General features: G+C 42.3%; 1 protein-coding gene across 1 annotated transcript; it reads right to left on the reverse strand.

Annotated features, from left to right (window-relative positions):
* Positions 1-5,604: 5,604 nt before the first annotated feature.
* Positions 5,605-19,733, reverse strand: SYF2 (SYF2 pre-mRNA splicing factor). The gene is made up of 7 exons (XM_019650122.1): positions 19,655-19,733; positions 19,328-19,438; positions 16,892-17,017; positions 16,298-16,415; positions 15,852-15,942; positions 15,001-15,099; positions 5,605-5,923 (listed from the first exon to the last, which is right to left on the reverse strand). The coding sequence occupies exons 1-7, from the start codon at positions 19,682-19,684 to the stop codon at positions 5,758-5,760; spliced, it is 741 nt and encodes a 246-aa protein (XP_019505667.1). The 5' UTR covers positions 19,685-19,733; the 3' UTR covers positions 5,605-5,757.
* Between the last annotated feature and the right edge of the window lie 801 nt (positions 19,734-20,534).

A 20,534-nucleotide genomic window follows, 5' to 3' on the forward strand; every position in this document is an offset into this window, starting at 1 on the left:
TCCCCCAATTCCCCAATAAAAATCTTTAAAAAAGAAAAAAACAAGATTTAGGGGGCAGGGAGCAAGTCACTTGGTAATCATACCTCCCTCGGAGATTTCTGAGCAATGTAGCATTTTCTTGATTTGGAGGTAAGGAAAGAGAGCAGACCAAGTAGGGCAAATGCCCATGAGGATAATACTTATCCATTTTCTTATTGCTAAATTATAACTCACATAGTGCCCGCTATGAGCCAGGCACTGGTCAAAGCACTTTACACTCATTTCATCCTCCCAAAAACCCTCTAGATTTTATTAACACTTTTTAGAATTGGGGAAACAGAAGTACAAAGTGGTTGGGTGATGTTACGGACCAAATTGAGTGTCTCCAAAATTCATATGCTGAAGCCCTAACTCCCAACGTGACTGTATTTGGAGAGAAGACATTCAAGGAAGTCATTGGGGTTAAATGAGGTCATAAAACCTCAATCCAATAGGACTGACGTCCTTATAGAAAAAGGAGGGGACACCACAAGTGTATGAACATGGAGAAAAGGCCACGTGAGGACACAGCCAGGTAGCCATCTGCAAGCCAAGGAAAGAGTTCTCACCATAAACCAACTTTGCTGGTACCTTGATCTTGGACTTCAGCTGCCAGAACTATAAAAAAATAAATGTCTGTTGCTTAAGCCACCCCATTTGTGGCATTGTTATGGCAGCCCTAGCAGACTAATACGGGTGACTTGCCTGAGATATTTTGCCTGGCAAACGGAAGAACTGACATTTGAATACAGGCTGTTTGGCATTCCATGCTTTCACTGGCTATTGCAGTGCTTCTTGCCCTGAGAAAGGAGCAAGAGAGAGTCCTATTGGAGGACGTGACGACGATCACAGGAACTACCAACATGCCATGGGCATTTGCTCTGCACCAGCCCACCACGCTAAGTGCTCTGCGTGGATTGTTCACTTAATAACAACACAATCCTGCGCAGTTAGTGCTATTATTGCCCCATTTTACTAAGGCCTTAAGAGGACTCCAGTGGGGGTAAACTTACTCCAGAGCCAGCCCAGAACACTGCTACACTACAATTAATTATGAGAGATCATTTTGCTATGGTCAGCCTCACCGCCTGGCAGGAAACTGTTCAACTGGGCCTCCCACGTGAGAAAACACAGTTGAGTCAAGCAATAATTAAGCTCCACTTCTCTGAAACGGCCTTTGAAATAGATGAGCCAGTGAGGAAGGTGCCACCGCTAAGATGTCACAGCTTTGGAGAAAGAGGGCCAGTGGGGAGGCAGCACCGCCCTGATGGGCAGGGGCAGGAGAAAGGAGCACTGTTAAGAGGAGCAAAGCCCAGCCAGGACTGCTGCAATGGGGAGATGGACAGGGCCACTGTCCCTGCTCCCTTTGAATAAGCAATAGGGACTCAGCAGCAGTCAGGTTAAGCCCATCCAGAGTATTTTTCATCTCAGACACGTAGTGGTCTTGTCTAGGTCAGTGTGGGTATTTATCATCTTCACGTCTCAACTTGACCATGTGGAGTAAGAGTCAAGTTATAACTGTTTTGATTTCTTTGTCTCTTCATTTGAATATCTGTCAGCTCTTGGTCAGTTTAATTTTTCTTCTCATTAGGAGTCCTATTTTCCTGTTTCTCTGATTAGATGCTGGACGCTGTGAATTTGATGTTGTTGGGTACTGGATATTTCTGTGGCTTGTTTTTATATAATTATTCTTGATCTTGTTCTAGGATATAAATTACTTAGAAAGCTTGATTCTTTCAGGTCTTAACTTTTAAGATCTTTAGGCAAGACCCAAACAGTGTTTAGACAAGACATTACTCTCCAGGACTGAGGCTGGTAGAGAAGTACTAGTCCTGGGCTCCCAAGAGTGCCAGGCGCTGTTCCCTCTAATCCTTTCAGGTGGTTCTTTCCTCACTCACATGCTGATCCGGACTCTGCCTCATACCTGGAGACCCTCTGCTGACTCATCTGTGTGCAGCTCCCTCCTCTCCAGCTCTCTGAACTGTGAGCTCTTGCCGTCTCCCCAGATTTTCAGCTCTATCCCCTCAACTAAGGGAACCACTGAGCTGTGCCTGTTGTCTCCCTTCATGTGCCACAGCCTGGAAGTTCTCTAAAGGCCGTAAGCTGGAGCGATCACAGGGCTACACCTGTTTCCTCTCTCAGGGGTCACCAGCCTCCCTTGCCTTGGTTCCCAGTATCTTGAAAACTGTTGCTTCATATATGCTATTTTTAAATTTTTTGGCTGTTTCAAGCAGCAAGGTAAATCTGTTCCCTGTAACTCTATCTTGGTTGGAAGTAGAAGACTCCTGTTTACTCTTTCAATTAGATTTTATAATTTTCTTCACATAGATACTGTCTGCTCATTAAATGTGTCCAAATGTGAATTTTTATTACTGTAACTGTACTATTTCTCCCCATCTCCATTTCTAGGCGATTATTTCTAGAGTGGATTTTCGTATCTACAACATTTGTTGACAGATGTCCTGACATTGAACCATGCACTGGTCATAAATTTACTCAGTGTCATAAGACAGGAAGCTGAGAGATAGCACCTAGGGCTGGTGCAGCTGCTCAGGGATGCCAGCAGGGACCTGCCTGCTTCACTCTCTTCAACACATTGACTTTTGTCCTCATGCTTGTTACTTCACGGCACAAAAAGGCTGCTACAACTCCAGGCCTCATGTATGTGAGCTAAGCAGGAAGAAGGAAGAGGGACGCAGAGAATGGCAATTCCCCTATCAGGGAAGCAAAATAAATTAGATTGTGTAGTGTTAGCCAGAACTATAACATTTGACCACCTGTCAGTCAGTCTGGGGAAGCAAGCGTTTAGTCAGGAATTTTACAAATTCACAAAAAATCAGGGTTCTCACTGGCAACGAAGAAAACAAGAATTGATATTGGACAAGCAACTAACAAGTCTCCAAGCAGCTACTCCTGCATTCTTAGGAACAAACCCTGCTGGCTCATAGTGAATTATTCTTTTAAAAACATTGCTCAAATCTATTTGACAATTTTTTTTTTAAGATTTGTATTGGGGAATTGGGGGGATGGGAACAGCGCTGTGGAATTGGGGAAAGGGGAACAGACAAGTTGCTGTCTTTTTGTTCTTCAGTCTAGTTGTGGAGGACGTTGCTTCACTGGCCCAAGTTGTCACCGTCATTGTGCTCTTCCCGGGCGAGGCAGATCAGTCGCCGTTCCTGGCGACTCACGGCAGCCCAGCTACAGGTTGAGCTGTTGTTCAGCATCTTAGCTGTAGAGGGCAGTGTCACTGGCCCTCATATGTGGGATCCGAACCGGGGCCCTCACACACACACACAAACACCACATACACACAGAGGGTTTATCCAGTTGAGAGGCTGTCAGTATCTTCCAGTTTCTTGTGGTCCCTGCAGCCTGTAGGATTTGAAACAAAAATCTGACAACCTCATCCACAGAGACAAGACTGAATCCAAAGCTAAACTGTACATCCAGAACATGAACATCTTTACAGATGAGTTTTGTTTTGTTTTGTTTTTAATGATTTGGTGACATGTGCTGGTTCTATTGTAGCAAAAAGTCAGGTGGGACCTCTGGTCCTCAGATCCCTGGGTTCTGCAAATAGTTGTCATTTGTGAGAAACTGTATTTTGACTCTGCCTTGGATTGGAGAAGCAACCCAGGGAGAGCGCAAAATTAATCCTGCATAAGCAATGGGCGTCTGGAAAGAGCTTGGAGAAGTAGGGCCAGGCTGTGGGAAGGGGGTTTCAAAGCTTCCGGGTTGCCTTTCTCTTCAAAGCTTCAAATTGGCAGAAAGAGGACATCTCTGCTGGTCCTTAAAACAAACCAAGATTGGACCGGCCGAGTGGCGCATTGGTTAAGAGCTGGCTTGGGACGCCAGAGGGCCCCGGTTCGGATCCCACATATGAGGGCCAGTGACACTACAGCTAAGATGCTNCAGCATCTTAGCTGTAGAGGGCAGTGTCACTGGCCCTCATATGTGGGATCCGAACCGGGGCCCTCTGGCATCCCAAGCCAGTTCTTAACCATCGCACTCTGCCGGCCCTATTTGACAATTTTTTGAAGTTAAAGTTTTTAAGGCTGTTGCAACTTCCAAGATCAAAGATTTGAACTAAGGTAGTGGAAATGGGAATAGAAATATATTTGATATATTTTCAGAGGTAGCATCAAGGCCCAGTGACCAAACCTGATTAATTACACACAGAAATGTTGAGAGAACTGAGAACAGAAAGGGCCACATAAATTTAAAAAGGGAATAATTAATCACCAGTGGTCTTAAATGTTAAATTGGCTTTAAACACTAAAGCTGAAATATATGTGAAATTTTCTGAGTTTCAGATTTCTCTTTAGAATGTCCTAATTAGGTATTTAGCGATTTAGTCAACACATAGGAAAAATTATACCAATGTCTCTCTCTGGACTTTGAATAAGATAAGCTCTTGCTGAGATAATAGGATTGTGTTTTTTTAACTATTTATCTTTTAGATACATACTGATATATTTATAGATGAAATTATACATCTAGTATTTGCTTCAAATAACATGGGAGTCGTGGAAGGGAAAGTGGGTAGAAATAAAGATGAAGCAATATTGGCCACGAGACGATGATACTGAAGATGGGTATTGGGTATACGGGACTCACTGTATTATTCAGTCTTCTTTTGACTATGTTTGGAATTTCCCATAATAAAAAAATTTTAATGTTTGTGGAATGGAAGCATGTATGTGTGTGTAGATATACAAATATTTTTTAAATGATAAGCAGAGGGTTTAGTAGGAATTTTATTCCACAAGGTATTTGCTTTTTAAAAAGGGAACAGTAGGGCCGGCCGAGTGGCTCGTTGGTTAAGAGTTAGCTTGGGAGCGCCAGCTCTGAGCAGCAGGGCCGCCAGTTCGATCCCACATGAGGGACCAGTGATGCTGAGGCCTCTACAGTTAAGATGGTGAACAACAGCATAGGCTGCAGCAGGGCTGCAATGGGCTCGCTTGAGCTACCGTGAGTGGCCGGCAGCCAGCGTGAGCTGCCGTGAGCCACTGTCCAACAGCCGGCTACTGATCTGCCTTGCCCGGGAAGAGCACAATGATCACAATACCAACACGGGCCAGTGAAGCAACGTCCTCCACAACTAGACTGAAGAACAAAAGGACAGCAACTTGTCTGTTCCCCTCCCCCATTTGTCTGTTCCCCTTCACCAATTCCCCAATAAAATCTTTAAAAAAAAAAAAAGGAACAATACATGTCAATATTCACAGAATAGTTCTGTAACTTCCTGAACTTGGTCATAAGCAGCCCTCAGTGGGGCCTGCACTAGCATCCAGTAGCCACTGCCACCTCCTCATCACTGTCCTGAGCTTCAGAGTCTACAACCTCAAATGACTCCTGAGCCCAGCTCTAGATTCTGTCAAATTCATAACATTTTTCAAAGTGACAATGACTGCATTTATGACTCTTAAGCCCAAAATGCTTCAAAGATTAAACAATCGCACATTTAAAATACATAGAAAAATAATATAATAGAATTTATACAAAGTAGATTATTACAAAACAAGTACACTACAAGAAATACATTTTATATCCAAGCACAAACATTTAGAAATATACACGGAAGTATACATGTATGAAAAAAACATTTATTTTTAAATGCTGAGTGGGAAGGCATAGACTGAATTCTGGTTTATTTGTATAACTGTGAAGAGACCCTCAATATGCTAGCAGAAATTTTCACTCCATTCTTAAGCTTCTAAAAGCAGTTCCTGAAGGAGATTAGACGGCTGTTCCTCTTTCCAAATTCTGTTTAATTTCAGCTGTATATTTCCCATAGAACCTTTCTGCCTTCTTGTTGAATTTAGCATTCCTTTCATTAATGTAGTCGATATCTGCATCATCATTGTAAGGTCGTCTCCGACTATATTTGTCTCGTTTTTCAATTCTGGGGAAAAAAACAATTTACAAAATTCAAAATTTACCTTCTTTTTTCATCTTAATAAAACACGGCCAAATAGTTAATAGAATCAGTACACTTAGAATAACAACACACTTGATGGGAGGGTCATCAAGATCAAGTTAAAACTGCTAATTAACAGCACAACCCTGGGTTAAGAACCATGAAAATTCAGTAAATATACAAACTCACCTTCAGAATGCTTCCAAAAAAGCAATGATAACATTAGAAACAGGACACATTAAGTATTACTTAGAAGATTATTATAATCATATTAATAACCACAACTGATAAGAATGGAGTGCACAGTATCTAACAGACACTATTCTTAATACTTCACATATATTAACTCCTAAAATATAAATTCATTTTGCTCTGCCTAATATTCACCCCTATCAGTATTAAGAAACACAAATAGGAGAGGGGTCCAAGATGACGATTAGGTAAATGCTATGCCTACTGCACACCAGAATCACACCAAAATTACAAATAAATTACAGAAAATCAACCTCAAGAATCATCTGAAGACTAGCTGAACCCCTATAACTAAGGATATAAACAAGAGGTCTCATAGAGACTGGGAGGAGTAAGGGGAGACACAAAACGGCTGACCCCAAGCCCACCGATGGTGGTTGAACACCAGAAGGGACACCTTGGTGGCAGAGATCCCCCCTGAAGAGGGAGGGGTCCCAGCCCCACACCGGGCTCCCCAGCACAGGGAATTGTGCCAGGAAGAGGAGCTCCCATGGCATCTGGCAGTGAAAATCAGCGAGGACTCTGCCCATCTCAGTGGGGCAGAGGGCAGCTGGAAACCCCGATGCTCTCTTATAGAACCTGCACACAAATTCCCTCACTTGCGGGCATTCACCTCGTCGCTGGTGGAGGGGCGGCAGCTCAGGAGGCCCAGGGACCTCCTGAGGAAGGGCTGAGTTGTGTGGCATTTGGACAGGAGCTGGAGGGTCAGGAGCCACTAATGTCCCTATGTGGAGCCTGACACACGTGTGGCCTACAGGTGGGCACCATCTTTTCAGTGTTAAGCCCTCCCCCAAAGGGCCAAGTCCGGGACCGCATTGCTCTGGTGGAATCCATGTGTGTGCACTGCCTTGACGATGCCCTGGGTCCCCACCCCAACACAGCTCATGCTACATTGCCTGCGACACTCTTGACCGCTGGGCTGCTGGCCCTGCCCCACAGGCTGCAGAAGCCTTTTTGCAGCGGTGGATGGCCAGCAGCAGCCCAGAAAACGTTAGCTGGTGGGCAGTAACCCAAGACCTGTGCCTCAGTCTCTCTTGGATAGCTCTCAGGAACTTGCGGGCTTGAGACAGGTGGTGGCTTACTGTGGTTTTCTCAGGGTGTTTTTGCAGGGTGGTCGCAGGCTCAGCACCAGTACAGGAGCCGAGGCTGCACTGACTTTGTAGAAACCACCAGCTACCTGCTTTAGCTCCCTGGAACCCTGCACCGCCCACCTAGAGCTACACTGCCAGGGGCACTCTGGGCATCTGGGTGGCTGGTTCCGTCCCACAAGCCACAGAGGACTTTTATAGCAACAGATAGCCCACAATGGCCCAGGGAGGTTCTGGTGATAGACAGTGACCTAAAATCTGAGCCACAGCCACACTTTCGTAGCTCTCAGGGTTTTGCAAGCCTGAGGCAAGCGGTGGCTGGCTGCCGTGTTCTAAGGGCATTTCACGAAATGGTCACAGGCCAGGCACTGCCCCGAGGAGAGTGCTAGCTGGCTGAGGTGTTCTCAGGGTGCTGTGCACAGTAGTCATAGGCCAGGCACTGGCAGAAGAACTGAATCTGCATTAACTTTATAAGAAACCACATGCCACATCGTGACTCCCTGGCACCCCGCCCCACCTCGCTACTGCTGCATCACTCTCAACACCAGGTCAACCAGCCCAGCCCATGCACTTAAGGAGGCTCTTCCATCCCTGGACCTTACGGGCAACTGACACATGGCAATAGGACTAGGGGGCCTTTTTCCAAGCTGCCTCAGGCCCACTACTAGTGGTAGCCAGCCTCAGTACACAGCAAAGCCACCCCCCACATGCCTCCAGGTCCAGCACAGGCAGCAGCCAACCACACACAGCTTTGTAGCTCCTACCAGGTAGCTGTGGGCCAGAAACATGCAAGGCTGAAATTGGCCTGCATGGGAGCCCCTCCCAAGAGGCACCAGAAACAACACACCCAGAAGCCAGCTTCAGACCACACTAGAGCACTATCTGGTTAGCCCCATAAGCAGCACACCCAAAAGCGGGGTCTCAACAAGCACAAGAGCCCATGGGGGCAAATCCTCCTGTGAGGGATCAGCCCCTACACAGCAGCTCATACACTGTGGGTATAGTCTATCCTCACAGTCAGCCAGCCTGGGAGTCAATTCCACCCACTGACACGCCCAAAAGCAATCAAGGCACAACTACAACAGGAGAACACACACAACACCCACAAGAGACACTCCTGAAACACACACACACAGGTGGTCAGGGAGACCGCACCACTGGACCACACAGGACACCTACTACATAAGGCCATCCAGCAAAGACTGAGGGACACAGGACATCTACCTAATACACCGAAGCAAACACATAGAGGCAGCCAGAATGAGAAAACAAAGAACTATGTCCCAAATAAAAGAACAGGAGAAACCACATGAAATAGAACTAAATGAAATGGAGGCAACCAACCTACCAGAGACAGGGTTTAAAAGACTGATTTTTATCAGTGATTAACTAATTTAGTGAGAATTTCAACAAAGAGATAGCAAGCATAAAGAAGGACATAGGAACCATAAAAAAGAACCAGTCAGAAATAAAGAATATAATAACTGAAATGAAAAATACACTAGAAGGAATCAACAGATTTGATAAAGCAGAAGATCTGGGACAACATCAAGAATCACAACATTCACATCATAGGAGTACCAGAAGGAGAAGAAAGGAAGCAAGGGTTCAAGAATTACTGGAAGAAATAATGACTGAAATCCCTAACGTGGTGAAGGAAATAGACATAGAAGCTCAGGAAGCACAGAGACCCAAACAAGATGAACCCAAACAGGCCCCACCAAGACACATCATAATTAAAATGGCAAAGGTTAAAGAAAAGACAGAATCCTAAAAGCAGCAAGAGAAAGACAACTACTTAGTTCCTTACAAGGGAGCTCCCATAAGACTATCAGTTGATTTCTCAACAGAAACCTTGCAGGTCAGAAGGGAGTGGCAGGGAATATTCAAAGTGATGAAAAACAAGGGCCTAAAACCACGCCTACTCCATCCAGTAAAGCTATAATTTAAAATTGAAGGAGAGATAAAAAGCTTCCCAGACAAGCAAAAGCAAAAGGAATTCATTACCACAAACCTGTATTACAAGAAATGTTAAAAGGACTTCTTAAGCAGAAGAAAGGAGAAAACAAACGAAGATGAAAAATATGAGTAACAGGGCCAGCCGAGTGGTGCGATGGTTAAGAGCTGGCTTGGGACGCCAGAGGGCCCCGGTTCAGATCCCACATATGAGGGCCAGTGACACTGCCCTCTACAGCTAAGATGCTGAACAACAGCTCAACCTGGAGCTGGACTGCCATGAGTTGCCAGCGATGGCGTAGGCTGCAGCCTCTGCTGCAGTGGGTTGCCATGGGCTACTGTGTGTAGCCAGCAGCCAGCGTGAGCGGCCAGCAGCCGCAGTGAGCGGCCGTCCAGAAGCCGGCGACTGATCTGCCTCACTCGGGAAGAGCGCAATGATGGTGCCAACTTGGGCCAGTGAAGCAACGTCCTCCACAACTAGATTGAAGAACAAAACGACAGCAACTTGTCTGTTCCCCTTCCCCCAATTCCCCAGCACTATTCCCATCCCTCCAATTCCCCAATAAAAATCTTTAAAAATATATATATGAGTAACAAAATAGCAATAAGTATGTACGTACCAGTCAATAATCACTTTAAACGTAAATGGATTAAAAGCTTTGATTCAAAAGACAAGGGTAGCTGAGTGGATAAGAAAACAAGACCCTTGCACATGCTGTCTACAAGAGACCCACCTCAGATCGAAAGACACAGACTGAAAGTAAAGGGATGGGAAAAGATATTTCACACAAATGGAAATGAGAAAAAAGCTGGAGTAACAATATTTACATTGGGCAAAATTAGACTTTAAAATGACTATAGTAAGAGACAAAAAAGGACATTACCTAATGATAAAGGGATCAATCCAACAAGAGGACATCACCCTAGTAAACATTTATGCACCTAACATAGGATCACCTATATATATAAAGCAAATACTGACCGACACAAAGGCAGAGATCAACAGTAACACAATCATAGTAGGGGACTTTAACACCCCACTGACACCAATGGACAGATCTTCCAGACAGAAAATCAACACAGAAACAGGCTTAAATGGCACAGTAGGCCAGATGGATTTAATTGATATTTTTAGAGCATTTCACCCCAAAGTAGAAGAATATACATTCTTTTCAAATGCACATAAAACATTTTCCAAGACAAGCCATATGTTAGCTCACAAAACAAGTCTCAATAAATTTAAGAAGGCTGAAATGTCAAGCTTCTGTGACCACAATGGTGTGAAACTAGAAATCAATTACAAGAAAAAAAACTGAAAAATACACAAACACGTGGAAACTAAATAACATATAACTAAATAATGAACAGGTCAACAATGAGATCAAGGAAGAAATCAAAAGAGACCTTGAGACTAATGAAAATGAAATTACAGAAATACAAAAAAATTTTATTACTATGAGCTACATGCCAACAAATTAGACAATCTGAAAAAAATGGATAAATTCCTAGACGCATACAATCTTCCAAGGCTGAATCAAGAAGAAACAAAAAGGGCGGCCAGCTGGCTCAGTTGGTTAGAGCGCATGCTTTTAACAACAAGGTTGCCGGTTCAACTCCCACATGGGATGGTGGGCTGTGCCCCCTCCCCACAACTAGGTTGAAAGACAACTTGACTTGGAGCTGATGGGTCCTGGAAAAAAACACACTGTTCCCCCCCAAAAAAAAAACCCACATTGTTCCCCAATAAAGTTTACAAAAAAAAGTTTAAAAATGAAAAAAAGAAGAAACAAAAACTCTGAACAGACTGATTACTACCAATGATACTGAATCAGTAATCAACAAGCTCCCAACAAACAAAAGTTTGGACGTGATGGCTTCACAGGTGAATTTCACCAAACATTCAAAAAAGAATTAATAGGGGCGGGCCGCGTGGCTTGTTGGTTAAGAGTTGGCTTAGGAGCGCCAGCTCTGAGCAGCAGGGCCAATGGTTCAGATCCCACATGGGCCAGTGACGCTGCAGCCTCTACAGCTTAAGATGGTGAACAACAACAGTTCAACCTGGAGCTGGACTGCCATGAGTCGCCGGCGATGGCGTAGGCTGCAGTGGGCTGCCATAAACTACCGTGAGTGGCCGGCAGCCAGCATGAGCGGCCGTAAGTGGCCTTCCAATGGCTGGCGACCGACTGCCTCTGCCAGGAAGAACACAATGATCACAATACCAACATGGGCCAGTGAAGCGACGTCCTCCACAACTAAACTGAAGAACAAAAGGACAGCAACTTGTCTATTCCTTCCCCCAAGTCACCAATAAAATCTTTAAAAAAAAAAAAAAATTAATTCCTATTCTCAAACTATTCCAAAAAATTCAAGAGGAGGGAAGGCTCCCAAGCTCATTTTATGAGGCCACCATTACTCTGATTCCAAAACCAGGCAAAGACATTACAAAAAAAAAAAAAGAAAGAAAGAAAACTATAAGCCAATATCCCTAATGAACATAGATGCAAAAATCCTCAACAAAATATTAACAAATACATTAAAAAGATCTTACACCACAATCAAGTGGGATTCACTCCTGGTATGCAAGTTTGTTTCAATATCTGCAAATCAATTAATGTGATACACCACATAAACAAAATGAAAAATAAAAATCATATGGTCATATCAACAGATGCAGAAAAAACATTTGACAAAATCCAGCACCCATATACGATAAAAACTCTCAGTAACATTGGAATAGAGGGAACACATCTCAACAAGCCCACAGCTAATATCAGACTCAATGGGGAAAAGCTAAAAACATTCTCCCTTAAGATCAGACACAAGATAAGATGCCCACTTGCATCACTTTTATTCAACATAGTAGTGGAAGTACTAGTCACAGCAATCAGACAAGCAAAAAATAAATAAAAAAGGCATCCAAATGGGAAAGGAAGAAGTAAACATGTCATTATTTGTAGATGACATGATACTATATATAAAGAGCCCAGGGCTGGCTGAGTGGCTCAGTTGGTTAAGAGCTTGCTCAAAGGTTTGAGCTCTGAGCAACAGTGGTTTGAGTCCAGCCCGAGCTGAGCTGCCGCTGAACTGCCAGCAGGTGGCAGGATGGCTCAGCTAAAAAAAAAAATAAAATAAAATAAAATAATAAAGAGCCCAAAGATTCCACCAAAAAACTATTAAAATTGATAAATGAATTTAGTAAAATACTCAGAAATCAGCTGCGTTTTTATACACCAATAATGAGCTATCAGAAAGAGAAATTCTGAAACAATTCCATTTACAATTGCATAAAAAAATATAATACTTAGGAATCAATTTAACCAAGGAAGTAAAAGACCTATACTCAGAAAATTATAAGATATTGAAGAGAGAAATTAAAGAAGATACAAATAAACAGAAACATATACCATGCTCATGGATAGGAACAATATAGTTAAAATGTCCATACTACCCAAAGCAATTTGTAGATTCAATGCAATCCCTATCAAAATACCAATGGCATTTTTCACAGAACTAGAACAATCCTAAAATTTATATGGAACCATAAAAGACCCCAAATAGCCACAGCAATCCTAAGAAAGAATAACAAAGCTGGAAGTATCACACTACCTAATATCAAATTATACTGCAAGGCAATAGTAATCAAAACAGCATGGTACTGGCATAAAAACAGACACATAGACCAATGGAACAGAATAGAGAGCCCAGAAATAAATCCATGACTATATGGTCATTTACTTATTTATTTAATTAAGGTGTTGTTGTTGTTGTTTAATTGGGGGAGGGGTATATGGTCATTTAATCTATGACAAAGGAAGCAAGAATTTATACTGGGATAAAGACAATCTATTTAATAAATGGTGATGGGGGAAACTGGACATATATATGCCAAAAAATGAAACTGGACAACCTTCTTACGCCATATACAAAAATAAACTCAAAATGGATTAAAGACTTAAATGTAAGACCCGAAACCATAAAACTCCTAGAAGAAAATATAGGAAGTAAACTCTCAGACATTACCCTTAGTAATGTTTTTCCTCGGGCAAAGTACACAAAAGAAAAAATAAACAAATGGGACTATATCGAACTAAAAGGTTTTTTCACAGCAAAGGAAACCATCAACAAAACAAAAAGACATCCTACTGAATGGGAGAAGACATTTGCCAATGATACATCTGATAAGGGATTAATATCCAAAATTAAAAAAAAAAAACTCATATAACTCAACACCAAAAAAACCAAAAACACCAATTTTTAAAAAATGGACAGAGGACCTGAATAAACATTTCTCCAAAGAGGACACACAGATGGCCAACAGACATATGAAAAGTTGTTCAACGTCACTAATCATCATAGAAATCCAAATGAAAGCCACAATGAGATACTACCTCACTCCTGTCAGAATGGCTGTCATCAATAAATCAACAAACAAGTGCTGGCAAGGATGTGGAGAAGAGAGAACCCTCCTGCACTGTTGGTGGGATTGCAAATTGGTGCAGCCACTATGGAAAACAGTATGGAGGTTCCTCAAAAAATAAAAAATAGAACTATCTTATGACCCAGCAATTCCACTCCTGGGTATTTATCCAAAGAAATCCAAAACACTAATTCAAGAAAAATATATATGCACCCCTATGTTTACTGCAGCACTATTCACAATAGCCAAGGCAAACAACCAAAATGTCCATCGACAGACAACTGATAAAGAAATTGTGGTACATTTATACAATGAAGTATTACTCTGCCATAAAAAAATAATAAAATCTTACCATTTCTAACAACATGGATGGACCTAGAGGGTATTATGCTAAGTGAAATAAATCAGACTGAGAAAAACAAATAACACACGATCTCACTTTATGTGGAATCTAAAAACCAAAATAAACAAACAAACAAAACAGAAATAGACTCATACATACAGAGAACTGATGGTTGCTTGATGGAGGGTTTGGGGGGCTGGATGAGAAACATGAAGGGATTAGGAAGTCCAAATTGGTAGTCACATAATAGTCACAGAGATATGAAACACAGTATGGAGAATATAATCAATAATGTTGTAGGGTGTCAGTTGGGTACTGGATTTATCGGGGAAGGGGATCACTTCATAGATTATATAAATGTCTAACCACTGCACTGTACATATGAAATTAATATAAAATAATATTGAGTGCCAACTGTAATTAAATATATATTGGGTTGTCGGAAAAGTCATGATGCATTTTTGCAACGAAAACATAGAAAAAATACATCATGATTTTTCCAACAACCCAATATATTTAAAGTACAGCATAGGGGATATAGTCAATGGTATTATAATAGTATGTATGGTGTCAGATGGACAGTAGACGTGGTGGGGTTACCACTTTGCAAGGGGTGTAAATAAATAATGATTATGTTGTTTTGTACATCTGAAACTAAAAAAAAAAAAAAAAGAAACACAAATATAACAGAGGTACATTTACTAGAACATTCTTACTTCTTCAAATCAAATAGCACAATGATTGTTAAAAGTTCTTAAAGAATAATTTTCTTTAGATGTTTCCCTGCTTTAATTACTCATATAACAATTCAATTTCATCAATATTTTGCTTCTCCATTCCAAATCATATGGACTCAACTCATCCTTGTTGTCTGTTCCCAAAATGACTAGATGCTAAGTCAGAAATCAGTAAATATAATATTTGTCTAGTCAATTCATTCTACGCTCTTTACGTCCATTTCACCATTAAGCATTTACAATTTCAGGTTGCTCTAATGAGTACTTACTGTTTTTCCAGATCTGTGACCATCCTATCAATTTCCTGTGTGGAAGGCACATGTGTTCCATGAAGAAGACTGTTGGATGTTGGAAAAAACTCTTCTCCACTAAAAGACAGCAAAATGGACTTATAGTAACACTACAAGTGCTCCCTCCACATTTTCAAATTTGAAACTAAACAGCTATTCAAGATGAGAGAGAAAACATATACATATATTTACTGGGGGATCCTACCTTAGCTTTTTTTTTAAAGAAAGAAAAGACAGAATTGGAAGGGACTTAAGAAATCACTTACTCCACCTTCATTCTACAAGTGAAAGAGCCAAGGGCCAGAAGGACTTCGTTCTAGGTCTCTTTCCACTAAAGCAGGGTCAGCAAACTCTGCCACTTGTTTCTGCTGTTTTATTGGGACACAGCCACACCCATTTGTTTATGTATCCTCTAAGTCTACTTTCACATCACAACAGCAGAGTTAAGTAGTTGTGACAGAGACCGTATAGCCCACAATGCCTAAAATATTTACTATCTGGTCCTTCACAGAGAAAGTTCACCCATCCGGCAATAAAGCATTCTCCCTCCTACAATATCTGAGTAACTGTGATGATCTGGGTGTTCAACACTTCAACGCCCGGTCTTAGAATGCCCAGCTAGAAAGACAACCAGGAGGTTAGCTTAACTGCTGGGGAGTGAGCAACAGTGTTGTCAAAACCAAAAATCTTTCTAAGACAGTTGTTGATAAGCCATACCTAAGCATTAAATAAAGTGTGTTCTTACATATGTGTGTGCATATGTATACATACACATACATCTATATCACTATCGGATGAAAAAAAAAGTTGCATTAATCCTGTCAACTTACTGCTTTTCTCTCAGTGTCTCATATGTTTCCAGGTCAGGTTTGATCTGTTTGGTCAAACGATGATACTGGCGTAACTGGGCAGCAGCATAATCTAAAAATAAAACGAGAATCAGAGGTAATATATTTTCTTGCTTGGTCATTACTAATTCAGAGAAAAATCAAAATTATTATTAATACTATATGCACAAGATATCAATCTAAGCATAACCTCTATTTTGCAGATGCTGATAATACAAACTTTGATTAATGTTACCACAGAGAATGAAAAACTCCAGCTGACTGAAGTACAGCCTTTAGTTCTGCCCTATGAGACATTTGTATTTTTCTTGGGTTTATGCCTCTTGGGGAGAATATTCCATCAAGGGGCGTATCTTTTCACAAACCAGTCACACTGAAGGCAATGCTTATCTAACAGGCCCAGTTAATAAAGTAAAAGCCAATTTTACCTGAAAATCCCAGATCGGGGTTTTTCCTCTTCCTTTTCCTCTCCCATCTCTCTGCATCTTCTGCACTGATCTCTAGCAACTTCACTTTCTCATAGTCTTCCCCTCTTGCTGCACATTCCTAAGAAAAACAAAAAGGAAAAAAGCTGAAACCTACAATTATAGTAGAAGCACTTGATCTTTTTTAAATGAAGAAAGGCTGAATAAAGAGATAATACTTTTTAAATTACTATTAACAGAAGAAAATTCAGGAATCTGCTATGGTATAAAAGGAGCAAGCACAGTGATTTAAAAAAAATAATACTTATTGAATGTTTAGTAGGCGTCAGGCCCTGTTTTAAATATTTTACATGCATTGACTCATTTAATTCATAACTAACTCAAATAATTATTATTATAGTCCCCATTTTACAGATGAGAAAGCAGAGGCACAGAGACATTAAACAACTTACCCAAAGTGTTACAGCTAGTAAAATGCAAAGCCAGGATCTGAACTCTAGCAGTCTAGCTCCAGAGCAAGTATACAAAACCATGTTCTGTCTTAATACAACAGAAAGATTGAGTAACCCACTTATGAAGATAGCAGGAGTTCCTAACCTTTTTCTTTTCCTCTTCCTGTAGTTCCCATTCCAAACGAGCTTTTTTGGCTTCCCAATTTGCGGGTAACTTAAGTCTTTTATCTTCTTCCACAACTTCCTGGTGATTTAATTTACGAGCTTCATTCTAAAACCGCAACACAAAAAGTTCATCAGCTGAAACATGAAAATCAACCCAAACAAATCTTGTCTTCTTTGAGGTTCAGGTAAGGGCACCCCATTTTATCCTAAAAGCAACAGAGTGCCACCAAAGGATTTTAAGCAAAGGAACAGCCTAATTAGGTCTGCACTTGTATACAGTCAAGAAAAATGTGTTGTGGGCCAACTGAGTGGCTCAGTTGGTTAATAACTCGCTCAAGAGATTGAGCTCTGAGCAACAGGGTCCCTGGTTTGATTGACGGTCAGAGCTGAGCTGCCACTAAGCTGCCAACAGGTGGCAGGATGGCTCAGCTAAAAAAAAAAAAAGAAACCATCCAGAAGCCTGCGACTGATCTGCCTCGCCCGGGGAAGAGCGCAATGATGGTGCCAACTTGGGCCAGTGAAGAAGCGTCCTCCACAACTAGACTGAAGAACAAAACGACAGCAACTTGTCTGTTCCCATCCCCCCAATTCCCCAATAAAAATCTTTAAAAAAAAAAAAAAAAAGAAAAATGTGTTGAGCTGCACTGGTTTGCTGCTCTAGCGGCCTGGGGATTAACGTCAGCTTTGCCTCTGATTAGCTGCGTGGACCCTTTGAGTAGGTTCCTTAAGATTGGATAGGACAATTTCACAAAGTGGGGAAGGACTACTACAGTGGCACTTAAGACTTTAGAGGGCATGAGATAATATTAAATCACATGATGAGAAAGACGTTCTACTTTCAATTCTCTTAATCCTGACTAACTCAAGAAAAAAGCCTCAATTTGCCTGAGGCTTTAATATCCATCTTAATATCTCTAATCCTTTCCAAGTCCCCCCCTTCTTTTTAAATATTTCAACCGTTTACATTACGACAAATGAAAGGAATTTCCTATTTGAATTACTCCATGAAAGATTATGTTTTAAAAGAAATGTAACTGCAAGTCATGTCTCCTAATTTCCAACAACATGTTCTTTATACAGCCCATCCAAGTAGATATATGTGCTTGTTTAATTCGTTCTAAGATTAATTTTGGGGTCAAAGAGAGATATTCTTCTCAACTACCATCCCCACATGCTCTTGGCTCTGCAATGGCCTCCAGCTGAAGACCCCAAGAACACACCTGTAGTCAAACAAAGTTGTGTCTGTTGCACTGAAGGAGAGAGCAAACCGATGGAGAACTGTAGGCATTTCAGTGAGAGGGTGTTATAGAGGCTAGTTACAGGATTTGTGTTTGTGTCAGGTGACTAGAGGGGGAAGGTTCAAGGAAGCATGGTTGTGCTTTGGATTAGCACTGTCAGAACCCAGAGTGTTCTATGATTGGGTAGCCTGAGTTTTTATATAGGAGGCAGGATTAATGGGCTGTGACTAATGCTGTATTTGGTAGTAAAAGTCACTGGTATTAGCACAAGATGGGGATGTGTGGTCATTTCTGTGGTTTAAATAGTCTTGTTTCTGTCTCACTCCAATAGTCAGAATGATATTGGGTTCTTGTGGAACCATGGCCGAGCTGTCAGATCACTTCAAGCTGAAAGAGTCAAGAGCTGCTTTTTTCTTTCTCAGCTCCATCTGCTGCCAGTTGTTTGCTGGACTCTTATCCCAATTATGAACTCTCTTCCTTTGCATTTGCTCTCTCTGCTTGGATATTTTTCCCTCAATTTCTTTGTCTGATAACATCTTACTCATCTCTCAAACAGTAGTTTAGGTATCACCTCTTCTAAGAGGCACTCACTGGAGCCTCCCAAACTAATGATCTCTCCTCCTCTGCATTCACAGGGCACTTTGCTCCTAACTCTAGCATGACATTTACCACAATATAATTTCTAGCTATAAAGTTGTCTCCTCTACTTACGAGCCGAGGCCTTTCCTTACTCATTTGGTTCCCCACTAACTAGCTGAACCACTGACACTATAAACTTTCAGAGATTTGCTGTTTCCTTTCGAAAGAAGAGGCAACCAGCTCTTATTAACACTGGACAAGTTTCCTCCAGTCTCTAGCTCTACATTATTTCCCTAGGTAAAATGAAGAGTTAGAATAATACAGCAAATGTTAGCAACAGAGACTCTTAGTAACAGAGACTTCCAAACCTACCCCAGGTAAGTTAAATCAGATGTGGGTAAGGGAGGGTGGTTGCAGCAAGCTTGTGTTACTTTCAAAAGTGATTCCAATGTGCTGCCAGGGTTAAGAACCACCGGGTTAGATCTTTCATCCAGCTCTGAGGGTCTCTCAGGAGCGCTAGAGCGGCTTTCTCATCGCTGTGCAAACGCGCGCGAGCCTAGCCAGGCGAGAGGTTTCAGCTAGCCTCCGGAAGTACTCACCCGCTTAAGATGGAGCTCCCGGAATTTGCGCAGTCTCTGTTCGCGCTTCTGGGCGGCGAGCTCCTCCGCCGCCACGAGGGGCTGCTCCTCCTCCGCGCTGTCCACGGGCACCTGCGGCAAGGAGGACCGGCTGGAGGCAGAGCCGCTCGGCTTCTCCCCGAACTGCCCAGGCCGATTCCCCGCCGACAGGCCCTCACCGCCGACCCGGATCCCAGAGTGTCTGGGTCTCCCTGGCCCGGCACCCAGGTATCTTCTCCACCTCCCACCTCTGCCGTCCCTGAGAACCGTTCCCACAAAAAATCCCTGGGTAGAGCCGGTGGCACTTACCTCCTCGGCCAGAGTCGCAGCCGCCATCATAACCTCTACCCTCTCACTTCCGGCAACAACTCACAGCACTTCCGCCAGGCCGATAGATATTTAGTACCTACCATAAGCCCCGCCCCTTCCTGGCAGCCTCTGGAGCTTGGGACCAATCCGGATTCCTTTTAGCAGTGAGCTGTTTTCGATTGGGCAGGGCCTTGGCGCAGCCGCAGAGGGCCACAAAGGCAAGGATTGAGAGAGAGGCGAGGTGGGGAGAGAAGATCAGCGTACTGCTCCATAGAGAACAGCAAGGGAGGAATGGCCGAAAGGAGCCTGGTAGAAAGTCACCTCAACTGCGTGCTGCTCCCTTGAGCGGGAAGTGCTTCCATTCATCCCTTATCCTCTGTGTCACCTACTCCGTGGCATGTCTTCCCTGACTACCTGTCTCACGTAGGCCCGTAGTACTGTCATGTGTCACCATTTTAATTTTCTCAATAGCTTAAGATATTTCTTTTTGCTCATTTTCCGTTCCGCTCATAAACATGGTAAACTGGAGGACAGCAGACACATTCCGTCTTTTTTACTCTTCCGTGCCCAGAAGGGAAACTGCCACAATAAGCAACAGTGAAGTTAATTTAGTAAGGTGCTGGATACAAGAGGGATATATGAAAATTACTTTTTTTCTGCACTAACAATCATTAATTAGATGTAGAAATGAAAAACTAATTCCCCAAATAAAAAGATATCTAGGTATAAAATGTAAGTGGTAACATGAAGAAAAATACAAAATAATTTGAAGTACAAAAATATTAAATTTGAGGGCCGGCCGAGTGGCGTGATGGTTAAGAACTGGCTTGGGATGCCAGAGGGCCCCGGTTCGGATCCCACATATGAGGGCCAGTGACCT

Source organism: Hipposideros armiger, unplaced genomic scaffold (genome assembly GCF_001890085.2).
Source record: "Hipposideros armiger isolate ML-2016 unplaced genomic scaffold, ASM189008v1 scaffold_138, whole genome shotgun sequence".
In the NCBI taxonomy this organism is placed as follows: Eukaryota; Metazoa; Chordata; class Mammalia; order Chiroptera; family Hipposideridae; genus Hipposideros; species Hipposideros armiger.